The sequence below is a fragment of the Lipophrys pholis genome (genome assembly GCF_963383615.2).
Source record: "Lipophrys pholis genome assembly, chromosome: 5".
NCBI lineage: Eukaryota > Metazoa > Chordata > Actinopteri > Blenniiformes > Blenniidae > Lipophrys > Lipophrys pholis.
Genome location: NC_137628.1, coordinates 26244594 through 26265276, shown reverse-complemented (window position 1 = coordinate 26265276; position 20683 = coordinate 26244594). Strand labels below are relative to the sequence as shown.

The window sequence follows — 20683 nt, the reverse complement described above, 5'->3', positions numbered from 1 at the left end:
TGACTAAAAAGAGAAAATGCTGCCCTTGATCCTGATATACTGAGGGGAAACTACTGACATGATTTATAGTCGCCTGTGATTAAGACATATTTTTGATAGATGGCCAAAGGTGAACGTGTAGAAAGTGACGTTCATGACATGAAGTTTCAACAATGCCTAATTTCTCAATGTCAGCTTCGCCGTTTAGATATTCAAAAATCTCATCAAACCAAACAGACCTGTGGGAATATGGGCTATTGGCATGCCTTTCTGTGTATTAAAGCTTACTCTAGTCACAGGATGATATTGGATGTCCTTGTTAGACTCCGGTTGTACTTGACACAAAAGTTATCTTGAGAAAATAGAAATAAAGACAATGTTAAGCATTGAAATCTATCCATCCATTTTCCATTGTCTCATTAGAAGGCAAACTCGGAACAAGTCCAAAGATTACTGCTTTGTTCCAACAAATGTTCCCAAAAAAAACCCTCAAATATGCTAGGTAAACTTACATTTTTTCTTTTTCATTTTGTTATTTAAAGTAGCATTTAATCACTACATTTGCATGTTTAGGTCTAACCAAATTGATTTCCAATGCTGTGCGGTCATACGAGTTTCGCTCAGATTTTGAATGTCCCTCCGCGGCTGCCGTAGACGTCCACACACAGTCGTGTTTACTGTCGGAGCTAACTGCTAACGTTCGGCGAACTCATGGCTGAATATTCGCATGTAAAATCAACAAAACTGGTTCTGAAAGGCCTTAACAAAGGGTAAGTCCATACACATTCCCTGGCAGTATTATAGAATAGACGCTGCACATTGATCCGTTCACGAATGGCCGTTTCTCTTGTAGCATTAGCTTAAGTCTGCGAGGCGACGTTAGATCCTCGTAAGGACTAAGAAGCGTCTGTTTTCACTGTTTTCTGGATCATTATAATCACGACGAAATTTCCAGTTCAGCAGATTGTCCTTTGGCTGTAAAAGCAAACCGCTCCAGGTTAAAATTGTCCTCCGAACTTTGATAAACACCGTAACACATTGTGTGTACCGAGAACAACGTCGAGGGAAATGAACACATAAACAGTCATTCAGAGACATATCCAGACTCACCTGCGTGAAAAGTGAGTTAATCATACGAAACTGTGACAAAATTTGGCAAGAGAGGAGGAAAAACAACTGTTAGCTCTGTAAGCTCGTGTAGTTTAGTACAATTCTTTAAAATGTTACACTTTTCACTTTGCTGTGTGGTATTTTGATTTAGATTAAAAGCAATCGATCAACATTTGTTTGTGATTTGGCGAAAACTCCACTAATTGAAAGCGCCGGTGTAAATGTCAGTGTCTTCATCCTTTCACTGGGAGAACTGAGTGATAAAGTTTGAGTTTGTTTTGTGAAAGAGATAAGAGGAAGGGAGTCCAGACAGGGTGGACTTATTGGAAATGAGTGTGAGGGGGAATCTGTGACGTACAGGTCCCAGTGAGGACCACCGATGTTTTATGGTTTAAAGACAGTGGTACTGTCCAGAAGACAGGATGCTGAACTGGAAATGTCAGAGCTGAGGATGTCAAGAGTTTACCTGAGACTGAGCTGGATGGACAGGATAAGGAATACGCACATTAGAGGGACTTTCCTTCCGAAGTGTCCAACATGAGTATACGTCACGATGGACACTTTGGGGGGGGAAATAAGATCGATTTCATTATGGATGTAGGAGAGATGGTAGCGACAATATGTGGTAAGGTTGTAGGGAAGGGTTGAAGAAGAGAGAGGCCAGCGAGGAGGTTTGTGGAAGCTGTGAGGGAGGCCATGCAAGGAACGAGGCTAGATAACACAGAGGGTACTGGAAGAAAAAAATCCTCTGCGGTAACCCTCTAATGGCAAAATGATGTAAAAAAAAAAAAGAGGGTAGATTTTAATTTCAATTAATCTGTGATCACTGAAATTACCTTTACAGCCTCAGAGTGTGTGTGCACTAAAATGTTTGGCCAGCTCGTTTCGTGTGAAAATGTCCCTTGACGTATTTTGTACTCACACAGGAAAAAGAAGAAGAACAAAGATAGGAAAAGAAAAGCAAATGACGAGGACAAGCCTGATATTGTCGGTAAGTGTATCAAGTTTAACTGAAGTAATTTAAACTGAGTATATAATGTGACCAGAAAGCAACTGTTAGTCTTTAATCAGAATGGCACCTGAGATGATAATTAATCTGTTATATATTTTCTCAGTTGTTGTACTTTAAAAACAAACAGTTCTTACTTGTGCTGTGCATCATTTCAACTGTGACATGGGTCATTCTGTTCAGGTGGCTGGTGGTCCATTAGTGGTTTTGGGGAAATTACAGGAACAGTTGCCATAGAAATGCAGAACAACGCATACATCCATGCACTGGATACTGGACTCTTCACACTCGGTGCACCACACAAAGGTAAGTAGAGGGAAAAGACCTATTTTGAAATCGACTGAGTTATTTGAGAGTTTCAGTCCATGCAGCCTCCGGCCTTTTCTCAGCACAGTGGAAACTTTAATTAGGTTACACATTTCAACAAAGAAATTTTTCTCCATACAGTTAGCCAGAACATTTTCTGTTAAAGTTTTCTACCTAAAATTGATATGTCTTTGTGCCGGCGACAGCCGTGAACTAGTAGAATTGTGTTTTCCTTCCATTCTTCTTATATGAAATGTCATAAATGTCTGGAGGGAGTTTCTGCGGACTTCAGAAGCAACTAATTATTTTTTGTGATCAGTAGTTAAAGGTCACTAACACCACATTTGTCAAACAAGAATGAACATAATATCAAATGTATATCATTTGACTGAGTAAAAATGAAGCAACAAATTCAACTCTAATAGGAACTCCGTAGAGTCCCTGAAGCCGCGAAGAGAAAAGATTTTTGTGAAATTAATTATCTTTTTAAAACAATTTAAATATGCTGCGTGTACAAGATTAAAGAGGTTGCCTTATAGAACTTATGGAGCCCTGCAGAACTAGAATAGAATAGAATAGAACTATATTGAACCTTTAGAGAAAATTGGTTTGTTTCAGCAGCACACAAACACACTCGATTCAAAATAATATGGTTGTTAATAACAGCTGTCATTGGCCGTTGGAACTACAGAAGACTTTCTGTCCTTCACTCAGACTCAGCCTGTGGCTGAAAGTGCTTTCTCTGATCGCTGGCAGGGGTGCAACGGTTGAGGTTGCACCGGTCCACAAAGTCCTTAATTGTGCCCCTGTATTCCGTCTCACGTCCTCGTTTGGTGCAGTTACAGAAGAAACAGTTACAGTAGCTTTTTTATGAAAAAGCCTCATAATATTTTGTATTTATCTGTTTGTATAGTCATCATGTTATGTTGAGCACTTATCTGCAATGTGTCAGTTATACAGAAGAAGCAGATGGACATTTGCCAGGGAGAAACTATAAAGCCTGATTTAATGCAAATGTTCCACAGCATTTCTTCCTATTCTTTTGTCTTAATTTTGAACAGAGTGTTCACTTATCCCACAGTCGTACAAACATGAAGAACTTCAAACTTTAATTGAGGTTATATTTACTTTTTGCTTGCAGTGATGTGGGGATAAAAAGGGGGTTTGCGTTCAGTCCACAAAGCAGTAAGTATTTAAGTCATAAATCCAGACACCAGACTGGAAAGGTTGAGTTGAGGAGAAGGGCAGAGATAGCTTCGAGATTTCACTCATTTCTGCCTTCAGGCACTTCTGAAGGAGAGCAGCGCTCGCTGAAACAGTCTGCCCGGAAAGAGACACTGCTAACAATTAATTCAGCCCACGTTACGGGAGAACCGGTGAAAACGGCCGGGAGATTGAAACATCCCAATTCCCTTAGTGGCCCCACATCTTCTGCATGCACATAAGCCCATTTCTATGAGATGAAAGAGGACACCAACCAGCAGTATAGAAGGCGAGATTAGAGATTTTCCCCTCTTTAGCTCGTTTTTTTTTTTTTTTTTTTCTTCCCCCCTTCTGCACAGACGCCAAACTGTGGATGATTCATCCTTTTAGAAATCTGTAGAAATGCTCACATTCACCTGCAAGTCTGAGGAAACCTGCTCCTCAGAGAGCCTCACTCTCATACTCCAAAGATAATCAGCCTTTTGACCCGGCGGTGTAATTCTACCTGTGCTTCATTCATGCTTTCCTGGCTGATATCTCAAACTCTCCTACAATGACCGGAAGCCAGAATGACACTCTCCAAAGTTCCCTGAAACCTTGATGGAAAACTTCTCAAAGTGGGCCCCCGGGCCACTGTTCAGCGTTTTATGAAATTAAGATCACCTCATGAGACCTCACCGTAAAACAAAGCAATTTAGTGCAACATGACAGTTCCCTCCATATGTTAATGGCAATGTTTCACTGCCGGTGAAGTGAACCCAGATCAGGACGGCGCTGCATCGCCAGAGGCTTTACATTATTAATTATAGGAATGCATTAGTGAAACTTGAAGCAAGTTTTAAAGAGACCTTGATGAAAGAAGAAATTATGTACGTTTTAATGACGGCACACGGTTGTTCTCAGTGATTGATTAGATGCTCAATTCTGTATTTTAAAAAATTTTAACTATTCAAAATATGACAAAAGAAATGGTGTATCATGGAATATTTTGACTTACAAAGCTGTTTTGATAAAGAGGCTATATTTCATACAGATTTTGTGGTCATTGATCTTCCAGTTCAATTTATTCTATTATATATAGCACACTGATAATCTACACATGTGATAGCTGTCAAACATGTGCAACATGAACAGATTGTTTTTTTTTTTACTAAAGTAACTCCTGTTCATGATCTGTCCACTAGGAGTCGCACTGTTCCAATAATAGAATATGTTATACAAAACTGAAGTGTTGGCAACAATACCATGTTATTTAACCTCAGAGACTTCTGTGGGCAAATTAATGCACTTTCCCAATTAAGGAAATTATGCTATGGCATAGTTCTGCAGCTTTAAGAGGAGAAATATGTGATGCGGTGTTGAATGCTCCCCGCATTATTGTGAGAGAACCAGCAGTAGCATCAAACCCTACCATCGGGGTTTGGTACCATCTCCATGTCTGAGAGGCAATAGGGCAGGTTTTTATCTCTCAAGGAAAATCTCAGCTTATTTCTGCCATATTGTTTTAAATGTTTAATAACTGTTAAGTTTCAGGGTATTTAGTTGTATTTTCTACTAGAACTAACGGAATAGAGTTATCGGTATAGGTTATAGTAAAGGTTTGTAACTCGATGGGTACTATAATATCTCAACAGCCACAAGCTTTAAGGCCAGTCGATGCCGCTCACATCATTTAGTTATGTTTGATTGAAGTCGGATGTAGTAACTGTAATAAATGTGATTGCGGAGTTGTGTTTACACTAACAGCTGTTAGACAAACCCATCTTTAAAAATCCACACAATGGAATATAACTAGAACACTTAGGAACTGCTGTCCTAACTACAAAGTGTTTTCAAAGTAAACATCGTATTTTTCAGATGATGAAGGCCCAGATCCTCCTGAGCAGTTTACTGCCATCAAGCTCACCGACTCGCGGTGAGTGCGCCAAGACAAAGTGCACATTGTAGCCGAGTCCCTCACCAGTGGATTTATTACCCCAGTTTTTATATTTTATATTACAGATCTGTTTGTGCTGTCTAGATGTACACAAGTAATTTACCAAGCCGCGGACTATCAATCCCTGAAGATATGCCGCCTGTAATAGAGCTATTTTGTATTCATTAGTTTCAGAGATGCATCTCCGATTCACACACTCACATTATTGAACTTTTCTTATCATGAAGGAAAACATTCCCCAGGAAGCATGTTTTGAATTTTAGATGAGTATTTCAGAGATTCACTGTTTGTCTGCTGTTTTTTTTCTTTTTCTTTTTTTTTTTCAGAATAGCCTTAAAATCTGGGTATGGAAAGTACCTGGGCATCAACTCTGAGGGTATGGTGGTGGGGCGCTCCGATGCCATTGGCGCCAGGGAACAATGGGAACCGGTCTTTCAGGATGTGAGTAAAGAGCCAAATGTTTCTCATACACACTAAAAGTTTTAAAGATTAGACAAGAATGATAATATCCCCCTATTTCACAGATGATCGGGTTCTAAAACCAGATGAATATCTCAGACAATGTGCATGTAATTTACATCCATCCATCTTCTATACTGCTTCATCTCACTAAAAGGCTCATTTCTGCTAAAATAGATACCTGCACTTCAAATAATTTAAACATCCACTGGTCCAATGCATTGTAGTGAGCACTTGGCACCAAATCGACCCGAGATCGATTGAGTGCCAAATGTTGTCAAATATCAAGAATTTTAAGTAACGTGATGGTGGCAAGAGGTCGCAATAATGTTGATATTGAGAAAGAAGAGCAATCAGAAGCTGTATTACAAGTAGCACGTCACACATCCCGCCAAACACTTGTTCTTCGATTCACTTCTGTCTCAACGCTGCCTCCACTGGTGACTAGTGGTACTGCTCTGTTGGTCCATCTCTAAACTTGGACCAGGACTTGGACAGAAACATATAGAGAAGGCTTTGCGTGTGTCGGTATGCATGTTTCACTTCAAACTTAAAATCAGTGTCACAATGTGAACCTCAAATGCATGTTTTTGGACAGTGGGAGGAAAAACCCATGCACATGGAGAACATGGAAACGCAGATCTATGTGGTGCAGCAGGCAATAATTAAGTACCTCATGCATATTAATGTAATTGTGATTTGTCTCACAGATTTGAAGTCGGCTGTAGTAACTGGAATGAGAGTGGGAATATTAAAGGGCGAGGATGGAAGCCGCTCCTCTCTCTGGTAGTTTTGCTGTCGATGGTCTGCAGCTGCTGACAGAAGTGAGGCAGTTCAAGGTTTTCACCTCCAGAATATAGAAAATTTTCTTCCTTATTGGTTTCTGGTTCTTTAAAGAGTCCCAGTGTGTGGGCAGTCATTTTTCTCTGTTTAGGATCCTTATTTATTTCTTCCTCTGCAGTCGAATGCAGTAATTTTAGTGCCAGGAATTCTTTCATTTTCAATGTCATTTAATCATCTCTATCCTAATATAGACTCTATAAACACACACAAACCGAATTATTTTTTTAACGTTATAGTGATGATTTTAATTGGACTTTACTAGAGTTTGTATGTAAGCCAGACTAACTGCTGAAGGCCTCTTGATTAGAATGACACAGATAATGATTTTATTGTAGCTTTGTTGGCAGCCAATGTGATAATGAAGGCAATTAGAAACAAACACTAGAGGGATTCTGGTGCTGGAGTTTCATTTGAGTACAGCGTCTTGGTCCCTTTACTGCCTGGCTTCAAAATCTGAAGAGACACTTTGCTTAAATTTGTTTTTAGGGGAAAACAAACAGCTTGTGTTGACATTTTGTTAAAAATACAGCAATATAAACCTAATGGTGCCTTTTTATGAGCACATTGTTACTCCGCTATGTTGTTAGTCATTTCAAGCATGATGTCAAAAATAGTTTTGGTAGTTAAAACGTTGAGAAAATGTAAAAGTGCGAAATGTATCCGCAGCTTAAGATATTCAAAGTTTATTCAGAAATAAAATATTGTCTCAAAAACATTGCGTTATCCATTTAAAACATGATTCTCTGTATGGTAATACGACTTTGAACCACTATATGTCGCAGTGAGTCACTCTGCTGCCTTCGATACCGAAAATTTCAAATTTAAGTTAATTAACGGCTAAACTGGGCAATGTGTATTATATAAACTTTGGGTACAACAGTAGAATTGGCAACATGATGTTGGTATATATGAGTGAAACGAATGAAAAATTTGTTCTAATAGCCTTAAGTGAAGGGACAAATCTTGGGTGAAATAGATGGAGAATGTTGAAGTACATCATTTTATCTCCTTGAGAATCAAGTAACTTGCTTTGGTGCGGCGCATCAAAAACAAGTTACTCGTCACGTGTCATTTCCTGCTGCATTTCTATTGGTAATTAGTTGCGGCGTTTTGTCTAAATGGACAAATGGCACATTGTGTTGGCGCCTGATGAGGAGTGCTGCCTCTTGAATATGGAGGACAAAGTGCAACAATGAGCGAGGGCCTTTATTTCTAATAACTTAGAGCAAAAACAGACTGGAGTGAAAACTCACACACACGTCACACACTTGGCGAAATGTCTCAGTTTCCTCCCGCAGTCCAGGAACATCCATTGAAGGCTTGGTGACTCGTGGGTTTGATTGTCTGTCTCTCTGTGTTTGTCCTGTGATGGATGCTGACCTGTCCAGGGTGATTCCTGCCAGTAGTCAGATGGGATTGGCTCCAGTGCCGCCGCGACCCTGATTTGAATAAAAAAAATGCAGGCAGTTACTCAGTGAGGTGCAAAAGTGTTTAATGTTTTACGGGTCAGCTGCTCATACTTTGGGTTTAAAATATGCATGACTGAAACTCAAACTGTGTGAAAACTTCATATTGCTCTTTTTAAAGGCAACACTGTGGGTACTACACTATGGGTACTACACTGTGGGTACTACACTGTAATATGCATAAATGGGCTCATCTACTGTTGTGTTATGATATTATAATACACAATCTAGAAAGTAATATTTAAAAATTAAGTTGTTTTTCTGTGATTAAAAATTGATATGTAAAATTTTAAAAGCTGTTTTTTGCCACTGTAGTTAAAAGAAAAGCGACAGGACATGGTTTTGGTTTTCCAGACACCTCATCAAACAATGTACCGTAATTTCAAGACGATTGAGCGCACCTGAATATAAGCCGCAACCACCAAACTTAAAAAGAAAGAAAGAAAGGTCAGAGTTACGTGATGCACCTGAACGCATCATCCATGTACTGGTGGCATGAAGCTCATTAACCTGTTAAAAATCCATAAATTAGCAGCATCATTGTTTAAGCTGCAGGGTTCAAACATGGGAAAAAAGTAGCAGCTTGTAGTCTGGAAATTACGGTATGTTAGATTTTTTTATATTCAGGTCTTGCAACAGGGAAATATTGAAGTTTATTCCTCGTTCGTGTCCCCTTCTTTTCCCAGCACAACTCATGAGAGCTAATATTTAGCTTCGGCTATGAGCAAATAAGTCATTATTCAGAATGCATCCACCATATCACTGTAGCACATTCCTCGTCCTGTTTGTTTAAAATATAAACAACCAGCTCGGTGCAACCTTGAGACACTTTTACATCAAATATCAGGCAACCTCTCATGCCTGTAACAACAACCAATCCCTGTGCAATTCTATCTAATCTACTGCCTCCTCTCCTGTTTTCCGTCTGTGTTGCTCCAGGGCAGAATGGCTCTCATGGCAGCAAATAGCTGTTTCATCTCCTACAGTGACGGTGGGGACATCGAGGCGAAGAACAAGGCGGCGGGGGATGGCGAGATGGTGAAGGTGATGCGTAAATTGTGTTCCTCCATAAGGTCGCGTGTTAATCCTCTGATTCCTTTAAGCACGCAAACTCTGTGGGGATCCGCCTGCAGCGGTAGAAAGGGGGGAAATGTTTGTGACCTCACTTCAGGGAGTTCAAGGTATTGATATTTAATGCACAACGGTTCTCTGTTCTTGTTCCCGTCTCACCGTGAATGACGAGCAGATTCGGACCAGCGCGGAGCGAGAGGTCAAGCATAAAGACGACATCGCGGATGAGGACAGGGGCAACGTGAAATCCTGCGAGGTCAACTATGTGTACGTAACCTCCACGGTTTAGTACTGCAGGGTGCTCTTAGTACATAAATGAAGACAGCCCGCGCTGGATTCTCTCTGCATACAATGTTATAATTAAGTGTCCACTGTGTTTACTGGACGTTCTTGTGCTGCACTTAATGTGCAGTTTAAGAGTAAATTATAAGTTGTTGCTTTTTTTTTTTTTCAAAAGCACATTCTGATTAAGAGATTGAGGACAGGCTGTACTGAAGTGCTTTTACTGCACTGCAGAGTGTTATAACATCTCTGTAGATATAGTTGTTACTCTCCTTCATTTGTGAAACAGCTGCACTTAGAATATTAGGATTTTTAAGGCAAACATGTTGTGATAAGTAAAGATATCCTTGAAGGGCAGCGAGTTTACCTACTGATCAAGTTACTCTGACATGCAGTGGAGACGCCTGTAAACAATTGAACCACATGGAAATGACCTCACATGTTGTATATCTGGTCTTTTTAACAGACCGAGAGTAATTGCACTACCAATACAAAGATAAAATAAATTGTGAGTTTATACATTTGATCTGTTCCATCAATAATAGACACTGATTGGTCACTGGTGAGGCTGCACAATATATCGCAAGTTTATCACCATTATCATCATAACATTAATATGTGCAGTATGTCATATATATCACAGAAGACTGAGCTCTCTGAGTGAGTCACAGTCTCTCCAGATACTAAAACAAGAATGTGTCAATGTCCTAATTATTTATAGACCTGACTGTGAATCAACGTAAACAAATCTACTCAATCTACTCATATTAAGGGATCTGACTTTAGGTTTTCCACAACAGAAAAAGATTCCTTTCGTACTGTAGGGCCTGAATTGAACGTATTTAAACTGAGATAATCACTGCTGAGAGGAAGCACTTCTCCTCGTATTAGTCGAGAATGTACATCTTGGACAAACACAACGCGCACTTTCACAGTCATATATTAGCTTTTTATTGGCAAAATGTCTTTCATGGGCCTCATGCTGGGAGCTAATATGTATTGTCTCATTATATTTCAATTAAAATTAGCTGAACCTTTTAAATAGAAAAGAGGAAAATCTTCTTGACGGTAAGATAGGAACATATTGTTGTCTGTCCAACGGGTCAATTATTAGATGAGTTCCCTGAAAAAAGAATAAGAAAAGAAAATCTCCAGACGATACATTTAGTTTATCTCATTAATCCCCTATTAGGACATCCTAGATATGTTTTGTCTGTGATAATAGTCCAGTACTCTCCAGTTCTGATGTCAGTGGGATAAGATCGGTCCTCCACAGTACGGCTGCTTTTAATCATATTTGTCCTCCCCTGCTGGACGCAGTTACTGAGTGTATTTAAACTGTGAGTGTTTATGAGTTCACATATTCTCAAAGGTCACATCTTAAAAGGCCAGCCTAACAATTTCTGACAACGTTAAAAAAAAAAGAAAAGGAAACTGTTCGTTTATGGGATAATCTCGATACTAGTTTAAGAAAACCTTTTCACTTGTTTACTTTTATTCTGCTTTCACTGTAGGATATCTATAAGCTTCATTAAAAGCACAGTATACATAAAGTGTATAAAATTGTATTTCCATTTGGTGTTATCTGTTCCATTCACGCATTTTCTTTGGTTTGTTTGTCTCTGTGTGTGTCCATGGAGTTGTTTTCTGTGACTCATTAACTTCTTGGCAACGGAACAAGTTGACACAATTCCCCTGTGAAAGTCCGTATCCCTGCTGCAGTCGGTCTCCTCAGACGCCGTCGCGCTGCACCGGCAATTATTAAGCTTTGAGTTTGCTAACAGTTTGACATGTTACAGTTAAGCAGGACACATCGCAGCCTCTTTCAAATGAGCTCCAAAGCACTTTAGTCCATTTGGGAGAAACAACAGTGATTTCTTCCCCGTTATTATCGCCGCGTGTCCGTGTGCACTGACGGCACTCTGACAACAAAATCATACGTCTGGATGGGCGATCACGCCATCAGGCACTCGCCTCATCGAGCCCGTGTCTTGGAGGTACAATTGATGGTCCGCTCTCAGATTGCAATAGGAAAGCAGGCAACACTGCATTTTTGCTTCCGATGCTGCAAGTGTTTTATATACGGGCCTGTCTGTGGCCTATTAAGTTCTTAGCGATATGTCTGAAGCTGCTTCTTGGTTGGCAGCTTTTTTGTTGTTGTTCTTTTTCCCTCTATATTATTTTTTTTTTAGATGAACGCTGGGGAAAGGGACACATCACGCTGACATGTTAATAATAGCTGCCCTTGAGCCTGCGTCTTGATGTAGTGTTTAGCATCTGAAATGCCTTTCAAGATGGAGCACAGCGCGGGAATCATAATATACAGACGCAGCGAAGAAACAGGAGATATCACCTTAGTTTGTGACAAGGTGCCTCGGTTGTTTATAGCCCCGTTGTGCACAAGATATTTAAATATATAAAGTGTCTCATGCTAAACTAAGAGATTATTTTGAAAGTGTTCCAGCAATATTTATCATGTTTATGCCCTCCTCACACAGTGTGATGCTACTGTGCCAGCCTGCTTTTAAAGGCTTGTTTAAAAGCACACCTGGACAATAAAAGTTACATTTTGCTGTTCCCAGTAAAACGTCCTTCTACTAAATATGTAAATAACTGCATAGCACAAGGGTGTCAAACATGCAGGCGTGTTCAGTCTGGCCAATGTTAATGAAAATGCGAAGTGTATAAATAAGAGAAAGGTCGTTAACTGCAGAAATTCCAGATATTTCCACGTGGCTTTAATTAAATAATTTCTCTAAAACAAGAGAACAATTTGCAAGTTAGTGGTATATATAATGAATTATGTGTGTATTCCCTGAACTGAAGTAAGTGTGTCACCTCTGGTGTAACATATACTGACTTTTTGGAAGTTTGTTTTTCCCCTATCAACTTCTACCAGCATGAAATTAGCCTGCATCACTTCAGACTTGGGAATCCTGTCCTGTCCTGTATGAAGACCAGCTCTTCTGTTTGCCAACAACAAAACACTTAGTGTGCTTTGTTTTCATCCCTTTCATAACCCTCCTCTTGTTTCTGATTGAATTACAGGAAGAAGTTTCAGAGTTTTCAAGACCGGCGGCTCAGGGTTAACGAGGGAGACTCCTCCTCGCTGAAGAGAGCCAGAACGGATGGGAAATTTCACGAAGCTCTGCTTGACAGGTGTGAAAATAAGCTCTTTATGTATTTATAGTCGAAGGCTTGTAGGTGTTTTAGGAGCACTCTCCATTAAATGTTGGCTTCTCTCAGTAAAACCGTTATAAACAAAGTTATTTAAGATCAATGGAGCAGATTCTCCTGAAGGAAAGTTCTGAAAGTGAATGACATCAAAGACATGCAGCATGAGGTCCGCGACTCGCCACAAGGACTTGATCATCTCATTATTTGGTTGTGAAGAGGTGCTGTTGAGATTAGTGGGAAAGTGGACTCCAGCTGTCCCTTTTTAGGGACTAAAATATTTATAATAGTTTGATCAAACTGACAAAACTAAATCTGATTCCAAGTTGTTTCTGTGTTTTTCTTCCAGGAGAAGCAAAATGAAAGCAGACAGATACTGCAAATGAAGATTGCTGCCAGTTCGTTGTAACAGTCTGGATTTTATAAATTTGATCCTGGACATGTAATTCTTCAGTGTTTTGTTTTCTTTTTCTTTTTTATATTTGGAATAAACTTTTCCTATTCCAGTCAGTTTCACTGGTTTGCTTCTGTTTTCCACACCCAGATCACTCTAATCTTTTTATTGACATTTATGAAATTCATGTGACCCAGTGGCCTACTTAGTGTAAATAATTAACCAGGACTTGTCTTTACTTGGGAGGAGCTGTGTTTGTCATACTAAATGCCTTTACAACATTTGATAGTTCTATATGAGGACAGATTGCTCTGCGAGACATTTGATCAATTATACCTGAGTGGGTAGTACTCGTCTACAAACTGGCTTTTATCAAAGGTCAGAATTGTCTTGTTTACTTACAGAAGGACGGAGTCAGTTTGACAGTGGGCATAAAGATGCATGAGGGAGTTGGTATGTTCCCCTTCGCGATGTAACGCAAACTCTACCCTCCAGTGGGATTGTCAAGAGGCCATGAGGATCCAGCTGTTTCACCTGCAAATGTCCCACAAAACATTCAGACATCTTCAAATGGATTGTAAAGTCTCCACAGAGTCAAAGAAAATGATAAGAGATGTATTAAACATCTAAATTATATCGTACACCAATACAACAATGTTTTGTTTTTCCATTTTCTCAGGAATATCTGTCTCAGAGAGAAATTAAGATGACTCAATATCTTGAACTTTAACCCATAAAAACCCAAAGTCTATACTGGAATTGAAATTCTCACAGTGAGGTGAGAGGGTTAACCATTTCACCGCCACGCAGCCCCGTTTGACCTGGTACAGGTCTCTTACTGACCGGTTGGTTTCATTCTGGTCTACATCCTGCTGGGATCACTGCACATCCTTTATCTTTGGTCTCCCGCTCACAATCCAGTTGATCCAGAACAGAACTCCGCTGCATCACTCGGACTTCATCCATCAGTCACATCACATCTGTCCTCCAGCTGGCTTTTCTGGTTTCCTATCAAACGCAGGAATGACTTTAATATCCTGCTTCACACATTCGAGACCGTTTACAGCCTCGCTCATGGATACCAGTCAGCCTACACATCACCACTCGCACTACGACTCTCAGGCCTGCTTTGCCTGTCTGACCGCCATGGGATCCAGACCTTTACTTGTTCTGCCCTGTGCATTTAAACTGAATCCCCCCTGACGCCAGGAACATTGATTTATTCAGCACTTTTAAAAGCCCCCCTAAAAATCCAGCTGTTGTCACTATATATATATTCATTTTCAATCTTGATCATATTTTGCTTAAACCATCCATTCAATGTGTCCTTGTCTTGATTATTATCAAACTTCTTAACCCTTAATATGCCTGATTCTTTCTTGTTTTTTTGAACTGCCATCTCCTAATACAATATAATGAATAAATATGTTCAAAAAAATGGATGAACTTTTCCGCCATTGTGGATAAAGCATGTTTTATGGGATTTCAAATATATATATGGAATTAGATTCAAAGAAAATTCAGGGGAGAAGATTGCATGTTCTCCCCTTGTGTACATGGGTTTCCTCCTGGTACTCCAGTGTGAATGTGGGTGTGAATGTGCTTGTCTGTCTCTGTGTTTGGCCTGTGATGAACTGCTCACCTCGGCCCTCCCTCATCGTTTGCTGGGATTGGTCCCACTGAGAATGAAATGTAAAATAACAACACTGCTGCATAGTATGCAATCATTTACAGTCACAACTTTTCACTGCTGGTAACACTGTGTATTAACATTGCTACAGAGTGACAATAAAGGACTATTCTATTCTATTCTATTTAAATAGTATAACAGATCCAAACCCCCAAAAAAGCACAGTTCTGTTCTCATCAGCTCGTTTATTGTATAAAGCTGCGGTTTTCCTGATAACTGATAATAAACCAAAAGTAGTCGCTCGGTAAGATTGTCAAACATATTTAGACACTGTTTAAACAGAATGGCAGGAGTCACGTGGCTACATGGAAACAACCACTAACACAGTCAACTTGCGGCGTGTGTTATATTTTAGTAAATTGTTTTGAACTTTATCAGCAATGTAGCGGAGATGAATCATTTTTATTTTTTTATTTGAATACTAATCAATGACTTTTATCTACCTTGTTTGTATTTGGACATGGATTGTTTGATATTTATGTTTTTTAGAAACGTAAACCCCCCCTCTCGAATAAAAGTGGACTCGCCGTCACGAGGTAAACAGAAGCAACTTCCGCCTTTAACTTGATGTAACAACAAACCTTCAGTCCCGACAGCTTCTCTCAAATCCCACAAAAATGGGTCATCCTGCTGTTTTTATTCTTGCGGCTTTATTATCCGTCACGTCTGCGCAGTTCATACCGCCGGTAAGTGACATTTCTGCAGAGTTTTACTGGTTTCTGTGTGTAGCATTTCAGCGTGTTGTTTCACTCATGAAGTCACATCGTGTCCCTCAGAGCAGCTCCTGCTTTCATTCCCATGTTTGTTCAGTTTACAGAAGACTGCCGGACAGACATGTATCCTCCCAACGGCCCCACGTGAGTTACGTCAGTCTTGTCACTGTGGAAGAATAAAGAAATAATGCAAGAGAAAGTTACACTTGCTGAGTTAAAGTTATGAAACTTCTGACTCACAGATCTGTATCATGAAAATCAGTCTGATGCTTTTCTTTCTCTGACTTAGATATAAAAATAAAAAAAAGTACTGTATCACGTTAAGGAGACTACAATGAAAAAAAAAAGAACGAAAACTGCTGATTGTCATTAAAATATTCAAATATGACCCTTGCTTATGAAGGGTGATGAAAGTGGGGATTTTCTTGTTTCATTTCTTCCTCCTTTCACCGCTTTTGAAAGCAGAAGTATGTAAATGTTTTAATTCATGCCAGTAAATTGCATATTTGCCACATCTGCTCTTATAATGCCAAACGTCCTATTCTGCTCTCTCTATCGATTCTTATTTTGAGCTTCTGGTTCTGACAATCATCAGTCTGATTGGTTCTTCTCCAGGTTGAATGATGTCTGTCCATCTTTAACACCCTTTTGTCCCGTGCAGGGTCGCTGGAGACAATCCCAGCGTACAGCGTACACTCTGCACAGCTTGCCAGTCCACCTTGAGGCAATTCAGGGTCACCAGTTAACCTCACATACACGTTTTTAGACTGTGGGGGGGAAACTGGAGTACCGCAGGGAGAACATGCAAACAGAAAGGCCCGGCCAGTGTTTGAACCCAGACCGTCTCGCTGTGAGGCGAGAGCCCTATCCGCCGAACCACCATTGGGGGCTCTTGAAGGTTGTCGAGCAGTGGTAATTACATTTTACCGCAATCTAGGCCCAAACTGTCCTCTGAGAAGACAAAGCTGTCCCCTACAGCAAGGTGTATCAGAGATTACCTCCAAAACCTGGTGATGGATGGGAGGACACGGTCCGCCTGGTCCTGAGGAAGCTACGAAACGGCATTAAATAAGCAACAAAAGTTAAATAATTTGTTTGAGATGAGCAGAGAGTAAGCTTTTCATGTGCATAACTCACCAACGTCACCCTGCTGCTCAATTTGCACAGCGTGTCATATTGCACTACTTTTATAAAGACTTTGTTTATACTTCCCAGTCCTGATTTTCAATATTTAATACTTTAGTCTTTTCCACAGATTTAGATTTCATTAATTCCACATTGCTACAGAGTGACAATAAAGTTCTATTCTATTCTGTCCCACAAATGCATGTGCCTTCCAAAGGGGGAATAAACCGACTGTCTCCTGGCATAAGACTCATTGGCGCCGGGTTTTATGAGACCATCAGCGTTTAGAAGCTGAAATGTTAGAAACCTGTCGGTCCTTCCTCGTCAGGTTCAGATCGGCCGTCGGTTGGCACACGGTGGACCTCGACTTGCCGCCCAGCAAGAGATGGACGGCTCTGATCACCGAGAAGAAAGCCGACGTAAGAGCTTTGCTTGGTCCCGTACGACTCGGGTTTTCCACAAATGTCACTTCCTTCTTATTCCTCTGACACGACCTCCGTCTGTTCAGCTGGTCAACATGATGGAAGCCATCAAAGAACTGGCCTATGCGTTTGTTCCCAGCGGGAGGCTGGTCGAGCTGGTGGACATCGCGCTGGTGAGAGAGGGGCCGGCTGTAGCCCGAGGTGAGCTTCTGTTGTCGCAGGTCGTTGTAATTGCGTTGTGCTTTTGTCACGTGCCGCAGCCTTTAATGGTGAACACGCTCCCGGACCCCTTCGGAGAAGAAATCAAAGGAATCGCAGCAGCGTCTGGGATTCCTCTCGGTAAAAACAAACAATATACAAAGTTTTCCGGGTACCAAGATCAATGCTGACTTGAGTTGTTTGTTGTTTTGTAATTCAGGGGAAGTCGTCTTGTTTAACATCTTTTATGAGGTGTTCACTGTCTGCACGTCAGTCGTTGCAGAGGACGATAAAGGTGAGCGCAGAAGAATGTAACATCCTCTGAAATAAAATCCACAACAAGCACTGAATCGTTTCTGGCTTTGCATTTTGACAGGAAACCTCTTCCATGGCAGGAATTTGGATTTTGGCCTGTTTATGGGGTAAGGAGTTGATTGATTGATTGATCATTATTCTCTACCAAGGTTTATCTCAGATTGGTAAAAAATAATATAAAAAACGTTCCTCCTCACAGCTGGGATGTGAAAAACAAGTCGTGGATCATCAGTGAGAAGCTGAAGCCTCTGGTGGTCAACCTCGACTTCACAAGGAACAACCAGACGGTCTTCAAGTCCACAAACTTCGCCGGATACGTTGGCATGCTGACCGGCATCAAGCCTGTGAGTCCTTCAGTGTGATGACACAGTCTGAATAAAACATAGTCACTTTTCGGTTGTTTAGATTTTTGGATATGAGACATAATTCGACCCCCCCCCCTTGCAGCACATTTTCACTCTGACTATGAACGAACGCTTCAGCCTGGACGGAGGATACATCGGTGAGCGATTCCTACTTTCCCTCTGCTATTAGACTCTCTATAGATGTAGGACGTGTTTTCATGAACACGTCAACGTTTGGACCCGTGCAGGAATCTTGGAGTGGATCCTGGGACAGAGAGACGGGATGTGGATGAGTTTTCTCACTCGCTCTGTCCTCGAAACTGCAAGGAGGTAAATTTCCTCCGTGAAGCTCCTCGCTGCGTCATTAACGTCTTATTCTTGGTGGCAAAGTGCAGCCAGTCTTTTTGCGACACACTGAAACACGATGCATTGATTTTGTTTTCTTTTTTTTAACGCATAAATACTGGTTTGGGGGTGTTCAACAGATTTTTTTAGATACAGGTTCTACATCCACGAATCATTTAATTCTCACTTAATCTGACTGCAAGTACATTCTGTATGCTTTTAAAAAAAGATCCCAGGCAAAGTTAATTTCCATTAGTGTGAAGAGTTTTAACCACAAGGTGATGGAAATCTTTACATCAAATACAAAGGAGATATTTCAAAATGCATTCATCGTCTGCAACCTTTAATGTCGCTTTCTGTCATGATAATGACATCAAATTAAACCTTAAACAGTCTTTTATCCGACATCTTTGTGCAGAACAAGATGCATACAGAATATTTTGTTTTCTTTTTATAATTCTAGTCATGGAAATCAAATGTACAGCATCTCCAAAAAATATTATAATTAATAAATTATTGTGAACCCTTAATTATCCAAATGAAAACTTAAAAAAAATGCCCACAACTTTTTAGTTTATGTAAATTTGTAGAAGTGATAAAACACTTATGATGATGATTTTTACATGCACTTGGCTTAATTTAAGAACCACACTGTGTGGACCATTGGTCAACCATATTTTAAATGTTCATTTCAAACTGTTTGGACGGTTCTCTTGTGTTGCAGTGCATGATAAAACACTGCTTGATGTCTTTAGTTTTTTTTTGTTTTTGTTTTTTTTTAAACCAACCTGACGGTGTGTTTCTTGCTCTCGCTGTAGCTACGAGGAGGCCAAAACTCGCCTTGCTCAGACCGAGCTGCTCGCTCCTGCCTACTTCATCCTGGGGGGAAACCGCACCGGGCAGGGCTGCATCATCACCCGGTCCAGACAGCTCAGCCTGGACGTGTTGGAGTGAGAACCACAGCTTCAGTTCACAATCTTAACGCGTCGAGAGCCGCAGAGACTCTGTCGTATCGATGTGCTGAACAAACCTTGTGTCTGACCTGAGCAACACCAAACACCCCGTGTAGTCGTGATAGAAGTCGATCAGAAGTCGCGGCGGTTCGCCTCTCCTCGTGGTTATCTGGTGAAACTGTTGAGTCGGGAGGATCCGGTTTCAGATCACCTGATTACGTTCTGGTTCGGTGCAGCTGGGCGTCACATGTTAAGATTGTAATTTGCTTTCGGTTTCTCAGGATTGACTTGAAGCTTAACCGCTGGTACGTCCTGGAGACAAACTACGACCACTGGAAGGAGCCTCTGTTCCTGGACGATCGAAGGACTCCGGCCATGAAGTGCATGGACCGGACCACACAGACCGTGAGCACCTTCGACCCCCACATCTCCGGATTCCTCGCTCTGGGAATGTGTTTTATGCTTTCAGGTCTTAAATTCGTTTTGCTTTTTCCTAGAAAATATCACTGAATACCATGTACGACGTGCTCTCCACCAAACCAGTTTTAAATAAGGTGAGCTTCTCGAGGACAGATTTCAAGACTTACAAGGCCATTTGTGTTCAACACTGACGTGTAATTGTTTTGTTTTTACCGTGTCCTGGCAGCTGACCACGTACACCACGCTCATGCAAGTATCAGAAGGCAAACTGGAGTCGTACATCCGGGACTGTCCGAACCCCTGCATGCCCTGGTGATCCTCCCAGCACGGACAGCTGCTCCGCTTATCTCGGGAAGAACCTCAAAGCTTTAAGTGTTTACACAGCAAACTAATAATCACCTGATCCTGTATGTGTAACTGTGACGTCACATGGACGGTTGAGAAACTTGAACCCGGGACTGTTTCCTGAGAGAAAAGGAATCAAACCTCCAAATGTTTTACGTTTTTGTTTTTATAAAACTGTGCTTCTATTTGTGATATTTGCAGAATGAAGCCACCAGTGAATCTCAACACGGGCTTAGGGAACCCTGAGAATCCGGCTTAACTCCAGATCTTCTTCTGTGTTGTAATAAAAACTTACTGGTTCACAACCGTGAAATTGTACTGAACTGACCATTGCACTCTAGATATGCTGACTGCTTCCTCTCGTTCTCTTTGTAAACTTTGGTTAATAAAATTTCTAATTTAGTTTTACTTCTGCTTCCAAGTTTTGTTCTGCTGTGGCGAGTGAGTGTAGACTTCTCCAGAAGGCTTCTGTGTCCCGTGCAGTCTGAATGGAATGTTGCAGTTCCTCTGCAAACTTATTTTTTTGCTGAAACATTTCAATAATGCAAAGTTTGTGGGAAAGAGGACAGTATATGAATGTT

The 20683-nt window shown here is 40.7% G+C and overlaps 2 protein-coding genes across 2 annotated transcripts; both read left to right on the top strand.

Annotated features, from left to right (window-relative positions):
- Nucleotides 1-614: 614 nt before the first annotated feature.
- On the top strand, nt 615-13344 carry frg1 (FSHD region gene 1). The gene is made up of 9 exons (XM_080464197.1): nt 615-749; nt 2016-2080; nt 2282-2404; nt 5465-5522; nt 5870-5984; nt 9251-9355; nt 9558-9649; nt 12713-12823; nt 13188-13344. Exons 1-9 carry the CDS (start codon nt 691-693, stop codon nt 13222-13224), a joined length of 765 nt encoding a protein of 254 aa, XP_080320323.1. The 5' UTR covers nt 615-690; the 3' UTR covers nt 13225-13344.
- Nucleotides 13345-15460: 2116 nt separating this feature from the next.
- On the top strand, nt 15461-20510 carry asah1b (N-acylsphingosine amidohydrolase (acid ceramidase) 1b). Its single transcript, XM_080464196.1, has 14 exons — nt 15461-15608; nt 15733-15779; nt 17089-17179; nt 17269-17355; nt 17443-17521; nt 17601-17675; nt 17757-17802; nt 17895-18039; nt 18143-18197; nt 18288-18369; nt 19203-19334; nt 19619-19742; nt 19835-19891; nt 19984-20510. Exons 1-14 carry the CDS (start codon nt 15540-15542, stop codon nt 20071-20073), a joined length of 1179 nt encoding a protein of 392 aa, XP_080320322.1. The 5' UTR covers nt 15461-15539; the 3' UTR covers nt 20074-20510.
- Nucleotides 20511-20683: the final 173 nt, after the last annotated feature.

Coding starts and splice junctions, on each gene's coding strand:
- frg1 (XM_080464197.1), top strand. CDS start 691: ATGGCTGAATATTCGCATGTAAAATCAACAAAACTGGTTCTGAAAGGC. Junction 750..2,015: donor CTGAAAGGCCTTAACAAAGG/GTAAGTCCATAC, acceptor GTACTCACACAG/GAAAAAGAAGAAGAACAAAG. Junction 5,985..9,250: donor GGGAACCGGTCTTTCAGGAT/GTGAGTAAAGAG, acceptor GTGTTGCTCCAG/GGCAGAATGGCTCTCATGGC.
- asah1b (XM_080464196.1), top strand. CDS start 15,540: ATGGGTCATCCTGCTGTTTTTATTCTTGCGGCTTTATTATCCGTCACG. Junction 15,609..15,732: donor CTGCGCAGTTCATACCGCCG/GTAAGTGACATT, acceptor ATGTTTGTTCAG/TTTACAGAAGACTGCCGGAC. Junction 18,370..19,202: donor GTCCTCGAAACTGCAAGGAG/GTAAATTTCCTC, acceptor CTCTCGCTGTAG/CTACGAGGAGGCCAAAACTC.